This window comes from Brassica napus, chromosome C2 (genome assembly GCF_020379485.1).
Source record: "Brassica napus cultivar Da-Ae chromosome C2, Da-Ae, whole genome shotgun sequence".
NCBI lineage: Eukaryota > Viridiplantae > Streptophyta > Magnoliopsida > Brassicales > Brassicaceae > Brassica > Brassica napus.
In genome coordinates this window covers 28797989-28816723 of record NC_063445.1, presented here as the reverse complement: position 1 = coordinate 28816723, position 18735 = coordinate 28797989, and the positions used below count along the sequence as shown (strand labels likewise).

At 36.3% G+C, this 18735-nt stretch overlaps 3 protein-coding genes across 5 annotated transcripts; 2 read left to right on the top strand and 1 right to left on the bottom strand.

Annotated features, from left to right (window-relative positions):
• The first annotated feature begins 458 nt into the window (after positions 1 to 458).
• Positions 459 to 3301, top strand: LOC106381457 (DNA repair protein recA homolog 1, chloroplastic-like). Its single transcript, XM_048747428.1, has 12 exons — positions 459 to 846; positions 1179 to 1270; positions 1402 to 1477; positions 1564 to 1756; positions 1849 to 1934; positions 2013 to 2138; positions 2225 to 2329; positions 2396 to 2452; positions 2539 to 2601; positions 2687 to 2763; positions 2857 to 2929; positions 3018 to 3301. Exons 1-12 carry the CDS (start codon positions 613 to 615, stop codon positions 3141 to 3143), a joined length of 1308 nt encoding a protein of 435 aa, XP_048603385.1. The 5' UTR covers positions 459 to 612; the 3' UTR covers positions 3144 to 3301.
• On the bottom strand, positions 3293 to 4385 carry LOC106381459 (photosystem II 10 kDa polypeptide, chloroplastic-like). Its single transcript, XM_013821363.3, has 4 exons — positions 4105 to 4385; positions 3951 to 4009; positions 3823 to 3878; positions 3293 to 3549 (listed from the first exon to the last, which is right to left on the bottom strand). The coding sequence occupies exons 1-4, from the start codon at positions 4256 to 4258 to the stop codon at positions 3402 to 3404; spliced, it is 417 nt and encodes a 138-aa protein (XP_013676817.1). The 5' UTR covers positions 4259 to 4385; the 3' UTR covers positions 3293 to 3401.
• A 2107-nt stretch (positions 4386 to 6492) lies between these two features.
• LOC106381455 lies at positions 6493 to 9583 on the top strand. Of its 3 annotated transcripts, none has more exons than XM_013821359.3 (12): positions 6493 to 7020; positions 7085 to 7232; positions 7309 to 7411; positions 7525 to 7648; positions 7749 to 7814; positions 8091 to 8129; positions 8211 to 8291; positions 8373 to 8414; positions 8504 to 8554; positions 8670 to 8738; positions 8822 to 9064; positions 9157 to 9583. In XM_013821359.3, the coding sequence occupies exons 1-12, from the start codon at positions 6856 to 6858 to the stop codon at positions 9379 to 9381; spliced, it is 1356 nt and encodes a 451-aa protein (XP_013676813.2). In that variant the 5' UTR covers positions 6493 to 6855; the 3' UTR covers positions 9382 to 9583. The 3 variants fall into 3 exon arrangements, with proteins under 3 accessions (XP_013676813.2, XP_013676812.2, XP_013676814.2); XM_013821358.3 differs by having other exon boundaries at positions 6499 to 7020; positions 8367 to 8414; XM_013821360.3 differs by having other exon boundaries at positions 6501 to 7020; positions 7100 to 7232; positions 8367 to 8414.
• The last annotated feature ends 9152 nt before the right edge of the window (positions 9584 to 18735 follow it).

Below are 18735 nucleotides of genomic sequence, written 5' to 3'. Positions count from 1 at the left end.
AGATATCGAATATGAAATAACACATTCCTATTGGTTGGTGAACCTCTAGGTTCACCTAGGGGTGAACCCAAGAATAAGTCAATATATTATACAAAACTATTGTTTATCTTTTCCAATTCAATCAATTATCTGACTATATATCTTCTTAAACTCATAAACAGGATATGCAAAAATAAAAACAAAGAAAAAACAATTTAAGTGCATGTAATTCAGAGTGGGATGGCTTCGAAATTGATGAAATAAATTATTATGTTCTTCGATTTAACCGGATGTTTTGGTAGGAAATTGAATTCATTTACAAAATTTTCAGAAGTTATCGAAAATTAAAGAGACGGTGGACCTACAATTTTTTATGTGCAAAGTGGGATATTTTGAGAATTATACATAAAGTATGCACAATATCGTATACTAAGAGCTCCTATGGTAGAATCTTTTTTTTTCCTGTTGCTGTAGACATGAGGCCAAATTTCTCAAAAAAACAACTAAATCTTTTTTTTTTATCTAAAAATCGATAAAACTGACGAAAACTATTTTTAAAGTCTTGAAATATATAAGTTGTTGTTCTTCTTCTTCGGCTGCTGTCTTTTGGACTCTCTGCGTTAACCCAGAAAAATGGATTCTTCATGCCTTGTTGTGTTGTCTCTAAAGCTAAATCCTTTGTTCAATCCTCTCAAAGCATGTTCCTATTCTCCTCCGCTCCGTCTCTCCTCTTACTACTCCCGCCGCTTCTACTCCCCGGCCACCGTTAACGTCGCCAAGAAAACCTCACAGAGCATTCCTTCAGAATTCGATGACAGAATCAACGGCTCTCTCTCTCCCGACTCCGATTCACGCTTCCTCGACCGTGTAACTTCCTTCTCCCTCTTTCTTTAGATTCAGTGTAAACAGCAGGCCCATTAGGTTTGTGTCTCCATTGATGATAATTATCTCTTTCAGCTGAAAAGTCATAACCTTTCGGAAGGTTATTTACATTTTATTACAATTGTGGTCTGAAAGTGCTGACCTTTGGACATGGGTAATTAATTCAGACAAGATAGAGTTTTCCAGAGTGAAAAAAAAAAGACTTTCATTTATCTTATTCAGCTGTCTCTTGCATTGTTTCTGAGTCCACTCTCGTTGTGTTTGAGTTCTTTTTGTCTTACTAGCTTTTTGTGTGTTTCTTCGCTTCTTGTTTACAGCAAAAGGCTTTAGAGGCAGCAATGAATGACATTAACGGTTCTTTTGGTAAAGGAAGTGTAACAAGGTTGGGGAGTGCTGGTGGAGCTTTAGTGTGAGAATGAATCCCTCCCTCTGTTGATAGTGTCTTTCTTGATACATTAAGTCCAATACCATGGCACTACTACACACCTTGATTTGAAATTGTTGTTTAGAAAAGATAATATGATTGTGTAATGTTTGCAGGGAGACTTTTCCGAGTGGTGTATTGACGCTTGATCTTGCCTTAGGTGGAGGCCTGCCAAAGGGTCGAGTAGTCGAGGTATATGCATTTTCTGAGAGCAAAGGAATGTTTTTATTCATAAAAGTTGATTAATTGGTTTATTTATAATCGGATGGATACTGCAGATATATGGACCAGAAAGTAGTGGCAAGACCACACTAGCACTCCATGCAATTTCTGAAGTGCAGAAGCTTGGAGGCAATGCGATGCTTGTTGATGCAGAGCATGCCTTTGATCCATCATACTCTAAAGCATTAGGTGTTGATGTTGAAAATCTCATAGTGTGTCAGCCAGACAATGGCGAGATGGCTTTAGAAAGTAAGTAGTCCGAAAACATTCTTAAATCTCGTGTTTTGAACCTTATCTTCATGTAAAAACTAACTTGTTTTCTTTCTTCATTACTCGCACAGTTGCAGACCGTATGTGTCGTTCTGGTGCAGTTGACCTTATATGTGTTGATTCTGTCTCAGCACTTACTCCACGTGCCGAGATTGAAGTATGATATCATCATGTCTTTCTTTCTCACATGTAACTTCTTAACTTTTTTTCTGAATTGAATTTGTTTCATGCTTAGGGTGAGATTGGGATGCAGCAAATGGGGTTACAAGCTCGTCTTATGAGTCAAGCTCTTCGTAAAATGTCAGGAAACGCCTCTAAAGCTGGTTGTACTCTTATTTTCCTAAACCAAATTAGATACAAGGTAATTACTGATAACACTAATCACTCCACCTTCTATGTTGTTGTGTTCTTCTTGAACTAACGTTGTGTTCTCTTATGCTTATGAAGATTGGTGTGTACTATGGGAATCCAGAGGTGACTAGCGGAGGAATTGCGTTGAAGTTCTTTGCGTCGGTCCGGCTAGAGATTCGTTCTGCAGGGAAGATCAAATCTGTAAGCATTTAAAATTGTGGTTTGGTTCGTTTTGAAACTGTTAACTCATTTACTCATATTTTAAAGAGCAAAGGGGATGAAGATATTGGTCTTCGGGCTCGTGTAAGAGTGCAGAAGAGCAAGGTTAGTGTGTGAATGAAGGGATAACATGTCAAGTTAAATTATAAAGAGAAGTAGTGAATTTGCCTTTTTATCTTTTCTGTTTACAGGTTTCAAGACCGTATAAGCAAGCCGAGTTTGAGATTATGTTCGGGGAGGGAGTCAGTAAACTGGTATTATGCATCATCATCATGTCTCTGACTGACAATGCCTTCCTTTGTCTTTTTAACTTAAAAGTTAAAACCTAAAATCCTGTAGGGATGTGTTCTTGATTGTGCTGAGATTATGGAGGTTGTGGTGAAGAAGGGTTCTTGGTACAGCTATGAAGACCAAAGGTCTGGATGGATTCAATACTGAAAATCTCAAAGTGGATACAGATGATGTGATATGTGTGTGTTGGGTCTCTCTCTCTCTCTCTATCTTTTCAGGCTCGGGCAAGGAAGAGAGAAAGCACTGCAGCATTTAAGGGAGAACCCTTCTCTTCAAGACGAGATTGAGAAGGTTTGCTTCCTCCGTTAACATCCCCCAATATATCGATATAAGCTTCTTTTTTTTTTTTTTTTTTTGCATTGATTCCTTCTCCTTGCAGAGAGTGAGATTGTTGATGTTAGATGGAGAAGTACATCGATCAACTCCTTTGTTTAGCAGCAGCAGCTCATCCTCGGTTTCACGTGATGATGAAGAAGAAGAAGACGCTCTTGACGAGTTCCAATGACTGAGTTCTACACCAAAATGTTCGAATCAACAACACTCATGTTCATCTAATCATCTCTCATTTTCAAGTATCATCTCCAAATGAGTTCAGTCTATAAAACTGTATTCAACTTCTTGTTTTTGTACACCGAGATCTCTGAAAGATAGGTATTACACAAACGCTACTAGAGTTCTTTATAAAATTCAAAGTAGCATTACAGAGAAGAGAAACAATAAACACAAAACATGTAGAGAAACATGATGATGTTTTGAAGATTTTTTACTGAGCCAAAGCACTTGTGTTGTACACAAGAAGAGCTCCTCCGGCGAGAATTCCGGCGAGTGTTACCGCCCAAATAGCCAATCCAGTGACTCCTCCCTTGTACACATCACCACCTGGTGACCACTCCTCCTCGTTGTAGATAGGACTGTAAAACCCCAAACATCACTTTGTCAACAACCTATATGACATACATGTCAAAGTGTTAAATGTTCTAAACAGCGGCAAATCAGGTTTGAACTAAACAATTTTTTTCAAACCGGCGTTCAATAATTCGGTTTTAGGCGTCAGTCTAAACATTAATCCTCTGTAAGTACATAATCAATCAAAGTGTTTCACAAAAAAATAAAGAGAGTACATAATCAACCAATCACTGCCTAGCTATTACTCGAATATTGACGGAGATTATTTATATATTCACCTGTATCCATCGACGTTAGCTCCATACTTGTCAACGAACTTGTAAACACCGTATCCCTGAGAATAACACGACATCGTTTTAGTGAATAAACTGAAGTAAAGAAAAGACATTTGTTATTTATCCCTAACCTTTCCCTTTCTACCGGAGGCGTCGACGCCGTCCCTCAAGTCCATGCTGCCGTTAACTCCTACAGAGAAAATGATCAAACGGAATAAGCTATAACATGACGGTAGCGTGTGTATAAAGGTAGAGAGTCTGGTGTGTTATATTTTATAAACGGACCAAAGGGCTTGTCGGTCTTGATCTTCTTGACACCGCTCGCGACGATTTTGAATGAAGTTCTTGTGAGCGACGGCAATCCTCTCGCTGACATCTTCTCCACCGTGAAACCCGCCGGTTTCAACGTCACCGATGATAGCATCACTGAAGCAGCCATTTCTTCTCTTCTGTTTCTCGCCAAGTGCTTGTGTGTGGTCTTGTAATATGCGAGGAGATAGAAGTGCGATAAGTGATTGTGGTTATGACACGTGGCGGATGTTGTGTGGCTTTGGACTGGATTTGTTATCTTAATATTCTTCATCAGTTTTGCTACGTTGGATTGTCAGTATTTTCAAAATTTTCATTTTAAACCCCTGTAAAATTTAGTTTACTTTGATGTTTAGTAAATATCTAAAGGCTCATTTCGTGAATTACCTGATGTGGAGATGATTGAGTAAACAATAAACATGATTTGAGTTTTATTAATATAGGGAATGTTGTGTAGACCGAAACACGCATAGACCAAGCTTTCATGTGAACATGGTTGGGTTAAGAAAAGACAACACATAGATTAAACTCAAGTAGGTTCCCTTGGGATTTAGATGTGGAGATGATGGATGAGGAGGAAGAAGAGTTTGAGCTATGGCTTCAACAGAGGCTATTTTGCTTCTGGTCTCTTCTGTGACCTCTAAACGTAGAAAAAGCTGGAGCCCTTTCTAGCTAGGCGAGCAAGAAAACAATGGCGAAGACATCCACTTGATTCAAAACTCTATAGCTTAAAACCGGATTCACTGCAAGTGAATGCAAAGCCCTGAAGGGCATGTTTTTAGAGGTCTTTCTGTATATGGAAAGCTGTGATTTTTTGTTTGTTTACTTATTTTTCAGTGTTGTAAACTTCTTTGAGTAATTGACAAGAAACCAAAACTTATTCAAGTAAAAAAAAAAATTAAAGAATCTGTGCGTTTCTTACGATGAAAATGGCCCCAAGAAATTGTGTACAATTAATTGCCGTTCATTTGATGAAAATAAACTCAGAAGAAAAGAAATGTACGACGTTAATATTCTTTCAGTTTTCAAATAATAGATTTTATATTTTTACACATTAAATCTAAATTAAAATTTAATTATAAATACATTATTATATGATTAATTATTTAAACTGATAGTAATGTAATAAATTTATTTATTTTTAAACTGAAAATTTATTTTTAACTAATAGCGATGCATATAAATTTTTTTGTTTTAAGAAACAAGAAAATAAGTGTAATTTTTTGTTCGTAAGAAATAATTTCCCTTATAATTAAATACTAGCTTAAGATCCGCGCCTTGCGCGGGATGAATATTATATATATATATTATTTTTAAGTATTATATATTTTTTACATATTATGAAATAATAAATATATATTGAATAATTAAAAATTTAGTAACTATTACGTATATAATTAAATTGGTACAAATACTTAAATAAATTTTATTAATCCAGACAAACACTTTTTTCTATTTTATATGGTATAAAATTAAGTTTAAATGATATTAACATAGATATATAATACATTTTTTATATTGACATCTGTTAAAAAATATTTTATATTCATATTATTTTTGATCATTTGTATTTCCTTATAACAAAATTTTTAAATCAATGATAACAATAAAAAATTGTGGGATGTTTAATAGTTTTAATAATTTATAATTGTAAAAACATTCAATGCAAAGTTTAAAATCTAAATATTAAGTTGTTAATAATTTTTCAAAATGTTTATCAAAAAAATTCAAAGCAAATTCGAAATTAAAATACTGATGTATTTTATATGGTATATAATTTATTTTCAAAAAAAAGATTAATATACATATATATATATTATTTATTAAATGAGATTTCATACTTATGTAATTTCGTAATCATTTGTATCTTGCTATAACATAAATTTTAAACCATGGATCACAAAAATTTCAATGTGAGATTTTAACAACTTTAGTCGTTTATATTCGTTTTTAAAAATTCAAAATATAGGAAAAAATTTAATTTTTTATTATATAGTTTATGTGGTTGTTTAATTTATTTTAATAAGTTAAAATTTTAAAAAATGATAGAGAATAGACTATTTTATATCAAATCTTTATTATTCAAAATCATTAATTGTCATATATACTTTAGCCACATTAGGCAATTCCGTGATTTTTATTTAAGGAAACAATGAAAAACATTTATGATTAATTTATGGTTAGTTTAATAAAAAGCTTATTATATATTTATATGGACCAACATATTTTTCTAAGGATTCTAAGAATTGGTGTGGTGATGACATGTGGCTACAAAAATATGTTGTAATGGTTCTCTTTTAATATATATAGGAGATGTTTTGGGCGAAAATAAAAGCCGAGAAATCGAACCCGTAAGTTTTCCCTCCTTATATGTTACCGAACCTTCATATTTTATCTTTTTTTTTTTTATTTCCTTATGCTTTCCTCTCTTCTTCGATTGTTGACCTTCTGGGTACGAGTTTCCTTTTCTAGCACCGCCGCAATTTTCCCCGGCAGTAAAACCCTAGAAATTGGGATTATACAACGACGAGCAAGAGATTCGAAAATTTGATCCCTTTCTCGTCCCTTCCCGATTCAATTCAAAAACCCTAAACCCTAAAATCCTCGCCCAATTGCTTCAATCCTTTGTCTCTTCGTGTAAAGGAGACTCCTTTGTAGTCTTCCTCTACATCTATAGAGCTATCTCTATCTCTCTGTAAGTAGAACCGTGGGGAGGAAGAAGGTGAAATGAGTAGGCTTTCTTTCCGGCCACGGCCACTAGACATTCACAAGAAGCTTCCCATTTTGAAATCGTTTAAAGACTTTGAAGACGACGACACTCCGACTTCCACCACTAGAAACTCTCAGCTCCTGCGTATAGCTTCTTCTTCTTCTGTAGATGTTGAGAATGAGGTCTGTTTCTGAAACTTCTCCTCCAAAATCGTTTTTCTCAATCATTTGTTAGTAATGGTAAAAGGTTGTGTTAGCCCAGGTGCAACATCCAGTGCCAAGCAAGAAACTGGCTTCAGAGATACCCACACCTCAGTTTGTTGTTGTGGATACATATGAAAGGGATTATTTAGCCACTTTTGGTCAACCTGCTTCTTATCTACGTGCAAGAGGAGGTACCCATTAACCTCTGCTTTGAATTTTCTATTCTTGCGATGAAGGTGCTTTAAGTCTGTGTTTATATTTTTGCAGCTCGGTCTGAGCTTGGAGAATTCGTGGAGTATGATCTTGACAACGAGGATGATGACTGGCTTTATGATTTTTATAAGGATAACAAGGAGCTCTCACCTGAAATGTAAAGTAACCCATCTGACTATCGTGTTCTGTAGTGTATACTCTTGTCATCTTGGATGGATCACTTGGCTTTATATACTCAAAACTGACTGTATCATGTTCTTCTATATACAGGCTTGAGAGCATTATTTTTAAGCTAGAGGTGTTGGATCACAAAACGAGGGAAAGAGCTGGTGTTATCACACCTACCCTTGGTTCTCCGGTTCATGTGCTTTTGCAGCTTGATGCTGCTATTGAGGTATATATACCTTTACTTCTATTTTGTTTCATTGTCTTATCATATCTTCTGTTCTTGGAACCTACTTTCATACAGAAGCGTTGTTGTCTTCTTATCACAGGCCCTGCAATCACTGTCAATTAATTATGGAGTCTTTCAGGATATCTTCAACTACTGGAAAGACAAGGTTTGAGCCTTATCTGGCATCCTTTGGTTATTATGAGTTTTCTTGATACAGATGCTGTGTTGCATAGGTTCATGATAACTTTAAAAATCAATTTTGACAGTGTGAGATCTGAACCTTGTTTTACAAATCTCTGGATTCCTGAATTATATGCATAATCCTTGTGATTGGAGTACTGTTACTTTTCAGATCACAAACCAGTTAAACATCCATAGCACGTTTGGCTACAAGACTAATGCAAATGTTTTCATTCTCTTTTTTTTTTTAATGTGAACTTAGCGCAAAAGATGGCAGAAGCCTGTCTTGCGGCGTTTACAGGTTTGTACCATTTTATAGGGTTGAAACAATCAAGTCCCATGTTAGAATGGTTTTAAAGTTTTGCTTCTTTGTGTCGAATAGCCTCCTCCACCGGTGAATGACACGAATCCCTACAATGTGTTTAGGCCAAGAGAGAAAGCTCACAGACTCCACACAAGAAGGGTAGGCATACTTTTAATTATTTAGACATAACTAGAGAAAGAAAAACACTGATAAGGTATTTACTTCTACTTATAGATGCAGAGGAGAGAAAACAATGTGCAGTCATTTGAAAAGCTTCGACAGGTAACCAGAGGCTTTCTTGCTCGAGAACCAGTCTTAATTTCCTGAAACCTGAGCACTTAGCGTTAACTTCTGGGATTATATTGTTACAGGTTAGACGCAATCTTGACCAAGCGAAGACCATTCTGGAGGCCCTCATTAAGGTGTTCTCTATGACAATTTTAAGTCTCATATGACTTGTATGTAACTTTCATTTCATATCTTAACAAAAGGGTGGCATCCTCAAAAGTTGTCAATTCGATGTTATTAATTCTATAGAGAGAAGAAAAGAAGAGGGATGTCATGGATGGCGAGGTTAGCCTCCAGAGGATGCAACTCCAGTACAGGGTACTTACTTACTACTACTCCTTAACCCCTTGTCTCTGTCTGTTTATTGATGCTTTGTCAGATATTTGAGTTTGAGATTGCAGCATGAAACAGAGCTGTTAGAAGATAGCTTTGCTCAGCATGGATTTCAACCAGCTACAACATCTTACAAATATGGCTCAAGCGACGAAGAGTTGATGGACTCAGATGACTACACTAGCACACATGTACGCACAAGACCTCCCATTATCCCTAACTCTCGTTTCACAAATGGATCTCAACCCAGAGGCATAAAACAAGAAGTTAGAAGACGACACTCCTCCCATCACAATTGGCTTCACAAACTGGTTAAAAACCTTCCCTTTACAACACCACCTATCTGTCTATTTGCTATAATTTGATCACTAAAGCAAGCAACTGTACTGGTTTTTGCCTTTAGGATCCTAATGAAGCGGTGATGCTGTTCACAAAACCGCTGGTTCCTGAGAAACTGGCTGCTGCAGGGATCGTTCCTCCAGCACCTGATTCATCCACTGGTCAACCTCCAAGTCGGTTTAAGGGGAGGATTGGGCGTGGTGGGAGGATAATTTTTGATAGATGGAATCTTCTGATGCAGTCTCACATTAACTGCGGAGACTCTTTCTACATTGCACCAAATCACTAATCTATCAACTTCAACTGTTAAAATATTATTTCACAATCTTTCTTTGTAAAGACTTTTCAGTTGACCAATGGTGACGAAGAAGTCTGTGCCTAAAGTATTTGGCACTCTGTAACTCGGTAGTTATTTTCTGTTTGTTTCCGTTAAAAGGAAACGGTTCGGTTTTAAATAATTAACCGGTTATTTTACCGGTTCAGTAAACCAATAGTTAGTTTGCCAGGGACTAGACTGAAATATTTAACAATCTTTCTTTGTAAAGACTTCTCAGTCACCAATTAAAATCTACGTTAAGTCGTTAACTGCTGTAGGGGTGTTCAATCCGGATATCGGTTCGGTTTTTCGGTATTTTGGTTAGTAAAATATAACTACCATTCTAAATCCATATTTACTTCGGTTCGGTTTATATACCGCAGGTTTTCGGTTTATTCGGCTTTATACCAAAACATAATTATTTAGTTTGGGATCATATTATATAAATTTTAGAGTCATATTATCATCGCAGTCATTTATTAAAAATATATTATATTTTCAAATAAAAGAACAAAAAAAATAAAAACGCTTATACCTTCAAATGAAATAATCAAATCTAGAATTAAAATCAAAGCTCGAAATTTTGAAAATAAAAATAGAAAACAAAAAAGAAGTATGAAAGAAAATGTTTCCACTCTTCCATATTCAGTGTTCATCAAAGTCATGCTTTGTCGAGTGAAACTCTGTTCGTTTATAAATAAGAAAAAAATTATGAAGAATTTTTTCTAGTTATTACCTATCAAATTTATAATCTTCACTTCAATTTAATCAAAGATAAAATAAAACAAAATGATTAAAAGAAGAAGACTAAGAAAATAAAAATCCTCAGTTACGATGAATCGTTATTTAATTATATTTTAAGTATTTTTCAAATTATGATTCTTTATTACTATAAAAATATGGTAATAATTATTAACAAAAGAATAACTTATATAACAAATATATTTTTCATGTGACGTTATAAAATATGTACATATTTACATGTTTTTACTTTTGATCGGTTTTGTTCGGTTTATTCGGTTTAATCGGTTATAAACCAAACCATATCCAAATCCTACGGTTTTTATAAAATCATATCCATTCGGTTTATATGGTATATACCAAAACCATACCATATTGTCTATTTCGGTTCGGTTCGGTACGGTTCGGTTTTACCATATTGGACAGGCCTAAACTGCTGAGACCCTTTCTACACTGCACCAAATTACTAGTCTTTTTTTAAATAACTTATTTCTGTTATAAATCAATTGGTGTATGTCCATAACCGGCTCAAACTCTAGAGAGAAAGACGGCTGCGGCATGGAGAGAGAGGGAAAGTCGGCTAGAGACTTTCCATTCTTCTAGTTTTCCTATTTCATCTATGTTTATAATTTGTAATCTTTCCATTTATGTATTTCCATTTATCTCTCACGTAACTCTTATATAAAGGGTTCTCTTATTCATTAATAAAACACAGAAATATTCAGACCTAAAACCTTCGTTTTACAACACGTTATAGCCTCTAACACCCTGAGCCTAAAACCAAACCCCTAAAGCCCTAAACAAAAAGAATCTACCTCGGAATTTCAAAGAGGTCGTTCTCCCAAACCATGAGGACCCAGAAAACGATCAAGATATCAAATCAAAGTTCTTGCCAAGACGAATCAGTCAATGCAAACCGTTTGTCGATCTGACCACCGACGCGACCTCACGCACCCATACAGTGTGCGCCGATTTGCTTTGGAACCCTAATCCAAACCCGACGAACCCTAATCTGTTCTTGCAAGCGTTCCAGCTTGTGTTCATCTGATCAGCCCCAGCCCTAAGGTGTTCCTGATACTAGACGAACTCAGCCTCAGCTCCATCCGTTCTCAGCTTACATCCCGGACAGCTACAGCTCACGTTCCCGATCAGACGCGTTCCGTTCCAGCTCGCGTCCGTTCTAGCTTGTTCCATCTCGCGTTCCAGCTTGTTCCAGCTCGCGTCCCGTCCAGCTCGAGGTTCTCTTGGTGGTCTTGTTCTACAATCTTCAAAACCTAAAGGTAATTCGAATTCTGAAAACATGAATCGAATCTGGTTGTTTTGTAAAGATCGAAACCCTAAAATATAATCTTTAAAAGGATGAAAGCCATAGGATAATAGATCGATACCCTATGAGTACATCGAAGCTCTATAAGTTCGATCCAAACCCTAAAATCGAGATTTGATCCATTGATAAATTAAAATCAGAACCTTGAAGGTTTTGAATCTCAAAATTAAACTCCCTTGATCTAAGATCAAATCGAATTCCCAAAACCCTAATTTGAAAAATCGATTTTAATTGTTTGGATTTTAAATTTTTTTGTTTGATTGATTGATCACCTAGAACTATGATTAGGATTGTTTAAACTTGAATCTTGAATCTGAAGTAAGTGGCTTGTTAAAATCAAAATCTGAAACTATATGATTAGGTTAAACTGTTCTAGACATAATCATACTTGTGGCCGTGTGGCCTTGTTGCATTCATACCTAAACCTAATCACATTGATTGATTACAATTGCACTTAGAATCTCATGTTAGGATGGTATTGAAATTGAAATTGAAATCAAGTATGATTGTTCTTTGCTTGGCCGATTAGCTTGCTTGTGTTGAGTACATTGTATAAACTGATAGAATGCATCTATGCTAGGATTGCAATTACACAACAAACTATATGCATTGATCCTGAATTGAATCATTAGATGTGCGGCTTGTTTTCCTGTTTTGGCCGTGTGGCTTCCTCATGGCCGTGTGGCTTCTTCTTGGCCGTGAGGCATAAACCTTAGCCATAAGGCTTGCTTGCTTGATTGATTTTATTGATTGTGAGTTAAGTCAGCTAGATTGATTGCATAATGAATCTGAAACCCTAAATCTCGAATTTGAATCCCTAAGGGCCTTGAAACCCTAAATCGCATGATATTGATTCAAATTGAGTTTAGGTTTGATTCTTGTTATTTTGACTGATCTAATTGATGTCTTGAAAGCTAAGGTGCTAGATTATTTTGATTCTCATAAAATCTGAAACCCTAACCACATTTTGTATTGCTAAGATGATAAAACCCTAATTGGATCAACATAGATTGTTTGCATCATAGCTTGGCCGTGTGGCCTTTATTGCACCTTACTATCATAGCTGTGTGGCTTGCATACATCATATCACCTTGATCACATATAGAAACCGAAAGCTAAGATCGTATGCATCACATATCTATCTAGCCGTGTGGCCTCTTTGCTTTCATCATGATTGTATGACCGTGTGGCCTTGATTGTATTGCATTAAACCCTCATAGCCGTGTGGCTTACTTACTGATGCATTGATCATTACTTGATTGCTTGCTTGGCCGCATCATACATCACCTAGGCCGTGTGGCCTCATTGCACATCACCCCTATAGCCGTGTGGCTTGTTTATTAGGAATGCATTAACTCGATTGTTTACTTGGTCACACAATTTATTTTCTTATAAAGATTGAGTGATATATGATTACAGATGTCGAAAATCAGCAATCTAGATTATGCTGCCATAAATCTCTTTGGAGATAATTATCTACAATAGGCATTAGACACAGAGATTGTCCTGAAATCAAAGGGCCTCGGTGAATGTATCATCGAGGACAATAATGCAAGTGAAAGTAATAGATATAGGGCAATAATGATTACTCGCCAACCCTAAGCCAATGAGGCTGCAGAAAAAAAAATCTAAAGAAAGCAACCACGTCCATCATGATAAACCATACGGCTGTAACCGTGATGGATGGAAAGGACGTGGGCATAGCCAAACCACCTTATACGACCATGGACATAGGAATCACTATTATTGTGGTTGTGGACCCAGTTTTGGCCATGGTTAAGGGAGAGGAGGCTGTGGCATTTCTAAGCCACCACACTCGACCAAGTCAGTGTGCCATAAGATATGTAATGGGGAATCATTAGGCTAAAACATCTGATTGTCTAAAAAGAATAATGTTGATTTCGACTTCTATGTTTGCTTTGCTTTATGTTTGAGATTTTCTTGAATTAAGAACTTATATTATAAGATGAATGAATGATTTTAGATATGACTAAGAAAACGCCAATATATAAGGCAATGTTGCGGGTATAGTCAGTCAGATAAGGGCTTGCGGCCAGTATAGAATTGCCTAAAGGGCTACGGCTAGACTTAGTACATTGGCGCCTAAAGAGGCTAGGTACATTGGTGCCTAAAAAGAGCACACAGGCTTGAAAGACCTAATGCTCTATATCCACCCATAGAAGCCCATTGAGTTTATAAGATATTTGATATAAGAATGATTTCCATATAGAAACAGTGGGCAAAGGAAACAAAGAGTGGTTGAAACTGTACCTGCATTCTCTACTGATCTAGACTATGCAAAGATCAGTATGATAAGAGGCAAGAGCCATGGTAACCAGATTGGTATACCCCACAAAAATTATACACTATATGGCATGACCGGATTAGCCATCCTGGTCTAAACTTGATGAAAAAGATTGATATTAAAAGGGCACACAGAGTTATCCCATAGTAGCTCACGTTGTGTAACATGTACACAAGGGAAACTCATTAGGCTATAATGTCCCAAGCATCTGCAGATTATAGTATGATCATGAGGGGGAGTGAGGACAAACCCGTGGTCCATGACCATACTATAAACACGGATATAACAGCTTGCCCGTACAGGCTATTACCTATAAGGTTCAGACTCTAAAGTCTATAAGCTTGGGGACATCACGAGTTTTACATGTATATAAGGTTAATATGCATCAGGCCATATAAGTGAGCATAGATATTCCCATCTCATATTGAATACGGGTCATGAGCCAGACATATACCATCTTAAGAGACTATTGAATAAACCACCACAGACATATGTGCCGTCTAAGATGGAACCTCAGAAGAGGATTGAGAATATATGTTGGATAAAAGTATGTCTTTCTCCCACGAGTTTTAAGAGGTCTTGAGCCAAATATGGGTGATCAGATTGAGGCCATGTGCACGGATTGCATGACTAATGAATCCGACTATCCAACATTAGAAGGAGAAAGTTATAAGCTGGTAAAGATTAAAAGAATGATAAGAGAAATAGAATGGTATCAACCATCATTGTCTTGGCAAGATCCTCGGACTAAAAGTATGATTTAAGACGTCTAAAGAAATATTATACAAAGCTAGCTAATCTAGATGCCAGACACTGACCCGAAAAGAAAAGAAAAGAATGACTAAGTCATAACCAGCTTAGCACCAAACGAAATCTGATGTCCTAGAGACACAGTCAAGTTGCTACATAATCTATACAAGATAGACCAAAGTGTTCCATAAGATAAGGAACCTCGGAAAGAAAAGGTGCATAGAATACAGATCCGAGGTCAAAATAGAAACCATACCAGACATTGAGAAAAGGCTGCGCAGCTAAACATCTAAGGTACCAAACCATGTATCTTGGGACGCCAAGCTACTAGGTAACAAAGGTCCTGGATAATTAAATCTCAAATCGATTAGATCATGTCTGGAACACAATGGAACCACACATATATATAAGTGTCGACACATGAGAGTTATATTTGTATAAGGATACATAAAGTAGTAGCACTTGAGTTTAAAGATATAAACTAGGATCATGAACCCACGAAAGAGTACTCATAAAGATTAAAGATTAGATTGAAAGATAAACGTGGGGTTCAAGGTATCTAAAGAAGAGATAGGCGTATTGGCCATACACATATACAGAAACACCATCTGATAAACCAGTGAAATAGATGGGTTTTGTGAGGGAAAAGAAACCGTGAGAGATGGTACATGATCACGAGGTATAAAGGTGTTCATGTTTTTCTACTAAGAACATTCGATCATAGCTTGTTACACAAGGATACTCACAGAGACCAAATGAACAAATTATAAGGAGATAAACTCCTATGTGGTGGATGCTGCTACAGATTTTCGAAATTGACAAAAGGTCTGGTCATAAGAAAGAAATTAGATTGACATACACTGATGTAGTAAGCAGCATATGGATCACTGGATAAAGAACAACATTGTTCCTAAGCTGTTCATGGACTGAAACAAAGCAGCTGCATATATTATGTAAATGAGTTGTATAAGAACAATCCAATTCAGTCCATATACTTATAAAAGAGATTTGAATTCCTTGTGTTTACTTATACTAAACCAACCTAAAGAAAGGTTAGTTGATTGATACAGATTATCTATTAAATCTGTGTGGGTGTCCGGCTAGAGGCGTCCGGCCCTTCTTCTTTGATCATGGCTAGTGAAAAGAAAGATCAGCCATCGTGTTGTCGTCCATAAACACATGTGGCCGAGGTCCATGACCTAATATGCGTGATATGGTCCACGGCAAGAAAGGTCATGGGACGCCATCATATATTAAGATAGGACTGCAAAGACTAATGAATGTAGCATTGCCAAAGGCAAGAAGAGTCGATGGTCATGTGTGAGGTCCATGAGTGTATTTGGCTGCAAAGCCTTAGTTCAATGAGATCGTAAAACTCATTACAGCAATAATCATTGATCACATCTTGATCCTAGACACTCATGAGACAAGTTATAAACATGTATAGGCGAGATCTATGACTCAATATGAATCGATCATATTAGAGTGTGGTTGATATACATCTGTGTAAAAAAGATGCACCAGGACATAGACTTATGACTTGAGATTACAAGTTCACGGCACCATGCTCAGCATGTATATTGTCTGTAAGTCTGACCGACCAAATTAAGAGTAGTCGACAGCAAAGATTCACTTATTGACCATGCGCACACGATGTCATAAGACATAAGAAAAGACCGGAGATGTCAAAGTAATCCAGTTACGGTTCAGTAATAAACTTGGCCGATTTGTTTACTTCCTACCTGCACGTTCAGGAAGCTCACGCATCAGATGCGTAGGCTGAAGAACTTCCACTGAGGTTCACATCAGGGGGAGTAGTACGTGTTGTACTCTTTCTCCTTCATCATGGTTTTGTCCCACTGGGTTTTCCTGATAAGGTTTTAATGAGACAACATTAAGCGTATTACAATCCCTGAATGGTTATGGCATCCAAGGGGGAGTGTTATAAATCAATTTGTGGATGTCCATAACCGGCCCAAACCCTAGAGAGAGAGACGGCCGCGGCATGGAGAGAGAGGGAAAGTCGGCTAGAGACTTTCCATTCTTCTAGTTTTCCTATTTCATATATGTTTATGATTTGTAATCTTTCCATTTATGTATTTCCATTTATCTCTCATGTAACCCTTATATAAAGGGATCTCTTATTCATTAATAAAACACAAAATATTCAGACCTAAAACCTTCGTTTTACAACAATTTCTCTATTATTATGATGAATGTGAACATACAAAGTCTTCATGTAGAAGACTAACGATCATTGTTCACTAGTCTATTTAACAATCTTTCTTTGTAAAGACTCCTCGTAGAAGTGTATTTTCTGTAACTCGGTAGTTATTTTCTGTTTGTGTCCGTTGAAAGGGAAGAATTCGGTTTAAATCATAAACCGATTCTATCACCGGTTCAAAAAAAACAATGGCCACTGTGCCATGGACTACACTGAATCATAAATTCAAGACAAAATTGTAATAATATCTCAAATTTGGGGTGAAATTGAATTTTATTTTGAGGGCTCTTTGTTCTGAAGATTTCAGTTTTTCTCTTCCTCGTCAATCGCTAGAACTGACAATTGGTTGGGCCAACCATGGGTTAAACCATTCCAAACAAACATGGGTTGGTGATGGTCATACCCAAATAACTTATGGTATAATTGGGTTAAAGACCAACTTTACTCATGGGCTAACTGGTCCAAACCAAATGGATGTTGGGTTGGCCCTAATCATTACTAGGATTTAGACAATTTGAGAAAAAAATAGTCACGATCTTCTCTTCTGCAATTCTCTTATTCTCTTCTGCGATTCTCTTCTTCCCTCCAAGATTTCTCTTCTTCATTCCTAGATTTTCTTACCCACGAGTCTTTCCTTACGTCTTCTCCTTAGATAGATGAATCAAGGTAAGTTTCGAACCATTCCTTTGTTTTTGATTGAAGGTTTACCGAAACCCTTTAAACTGATTCTCGTTTTTGATTGAAGGTTTTTGTTCCTGGTAAAGGCATCATCTATTTATAAGGAGGTTTAGCTCTGTCTCCATTTCTCTACGTCTGACTTCTTCTTCTCATCACGATTTCAGGTATGATTCTCGAGTTTTAACTTCGATATGGGGTTATGTGGGTTTAACTCGTCATCCACCTCGTTCTGTGTTGTGGGTTTTGTGTGTTCATGTTTTTGGGTTTCATCTTTCTTCGTAGTAAGGTTAGGATTCTGTGTTTGATTATTGATGATGATGAATCTCATTTCCATGGCTTAAGATTATTGATGGTCGTGAGTGAAGCAATGAAACAATGAAACTGAGTAGTTATAACTCATGAGGTCTCTCTGATTAAAGAAGTTTGCTCTTATATACTGAGTAGTCTATTAGTGTATATGTCTATCTTATAAACATAAGGGTTCTTTGTGTTTGTCATGTTTCAGTTTCATTAATCTTGTAGTGCTTGAAAATTTTCATACTATAGTTGTTTGTCTCTTAACTTAAGTCAGTCTGGTTATGTATTGTGGGTTTTGTGTGTTTATGTTTCTTTAATCTTGTAGTGCTTGTTTTACATAGTTTTAAAAGCATCATTATATAAAGAAAGTGACAAATGACACACGTATGTCAATGACACACATATCTTGTTTCTATTGTTTGTATGATGAATCTTGTTTTCATGGATATATCTTGTATATATCCTTTACAGATTTCCTTCACTTGCTACATGCCTCGGTTTGATCTTCAAACTTAAGGTAATATTTATCTTTGATATGAACCTAGTGCTGGTCAAAACTTGTTTATATACCATGATGACTGCTTCTTTCTCATTTAAATATTTTGTTGTTTCAGAAAATGGAAGTTATGGATTTGAATGATGATGGTCAAAATGATGTGATGGATGAAGATATAGAGGATCATGAATTATAGAAATTTCAGAGACTAACAAAGGTACACAGCCAAAACGAGTTCAGTCTAGCCGTAGAGTCTCTAGGTGCTGGAAAAAGTTAATTATAATTGGAGGAAAACTACCTGATGGGAAAACCAATATCAGATGCAACCTTTGTAAAAAGATTTACTGCTTAAATCTTAGTCGAAATGGAACCTCAAGTTTGATTTGTCACATGAAGGTTTGTCTAAAATATGCCGGAACATTTAGAACTTCTCGAAAGGTTGATATGATGATGTTTCGTGAGATGATAGCAATGGCCATTATAGAGCATGATCTTCCATATAAGTTTGT

Bases quoted from the DNA above. Each gene is read 5' to 3' on its own strand.
- LOC106381457 (XM_048747428.1), top strand. From the start codon at position 613: ATGGATTCTTCATGCCTTGTTGTGTTGTCTCTAAAGCTAAATCCTTTG. The intron at 1,757-1,848 runs GTAAGTAGTCCG...TTACTCGCACAG, and splicing joins TGGCGAGATGGCTTTAGAAA to TTGCAGACCGTATGTGTCGT. The intron at 1,935-2,012 runs GTATGATATCAT...TTTCATGCTTAG, and splicing joins CTCCACGTGCCGAGATTGAA to GGTGAGATTGGGATGCAGCA.
- LOC106381459 (XM_013821363.3), bottom strand. From the start codon at position 4,258: ATGGCTGCTTCAGTGATGCTATCATCGGTGACGTTGAAACCGGCGGGT. The intron at 3,879-3,950 runs GTTAGGGATAAA...TGTTATTCTCAG, and splicing joins CCTCCGGTAGAAAGGGAAAG to GGATACGGTGTTTACAAGTT. The intron at 3,550-3,822 runs GTGAATATATAA...GGGGTTTTACAG, and splicing joins GCTAACGTCGATGGATACAG to TCCTATCTACAACGAGGAGG.
- LOC106381455 (XM_013821358.3), top strand. From the start codon at position 6,856: ATGAGTAGGCTTTCTTTCCGGCCACGGCCACTAGACATTCACAAGAAG. The intron at 7,412-7,524 runs GTAAAGTAACCC...TTCTATATACAG, and splicing joins AAGGAGCTCTCACCTGAAAT to GCTTGAGAGCATTATTTTTA. The intron at 9,065-9,156 runs GTTAAAAACCTT...TTTTGCCTTTAG, and splicing joins ACAATTGGCTTCACAAACTG to GATCCTAATGAAGCGGTGAT.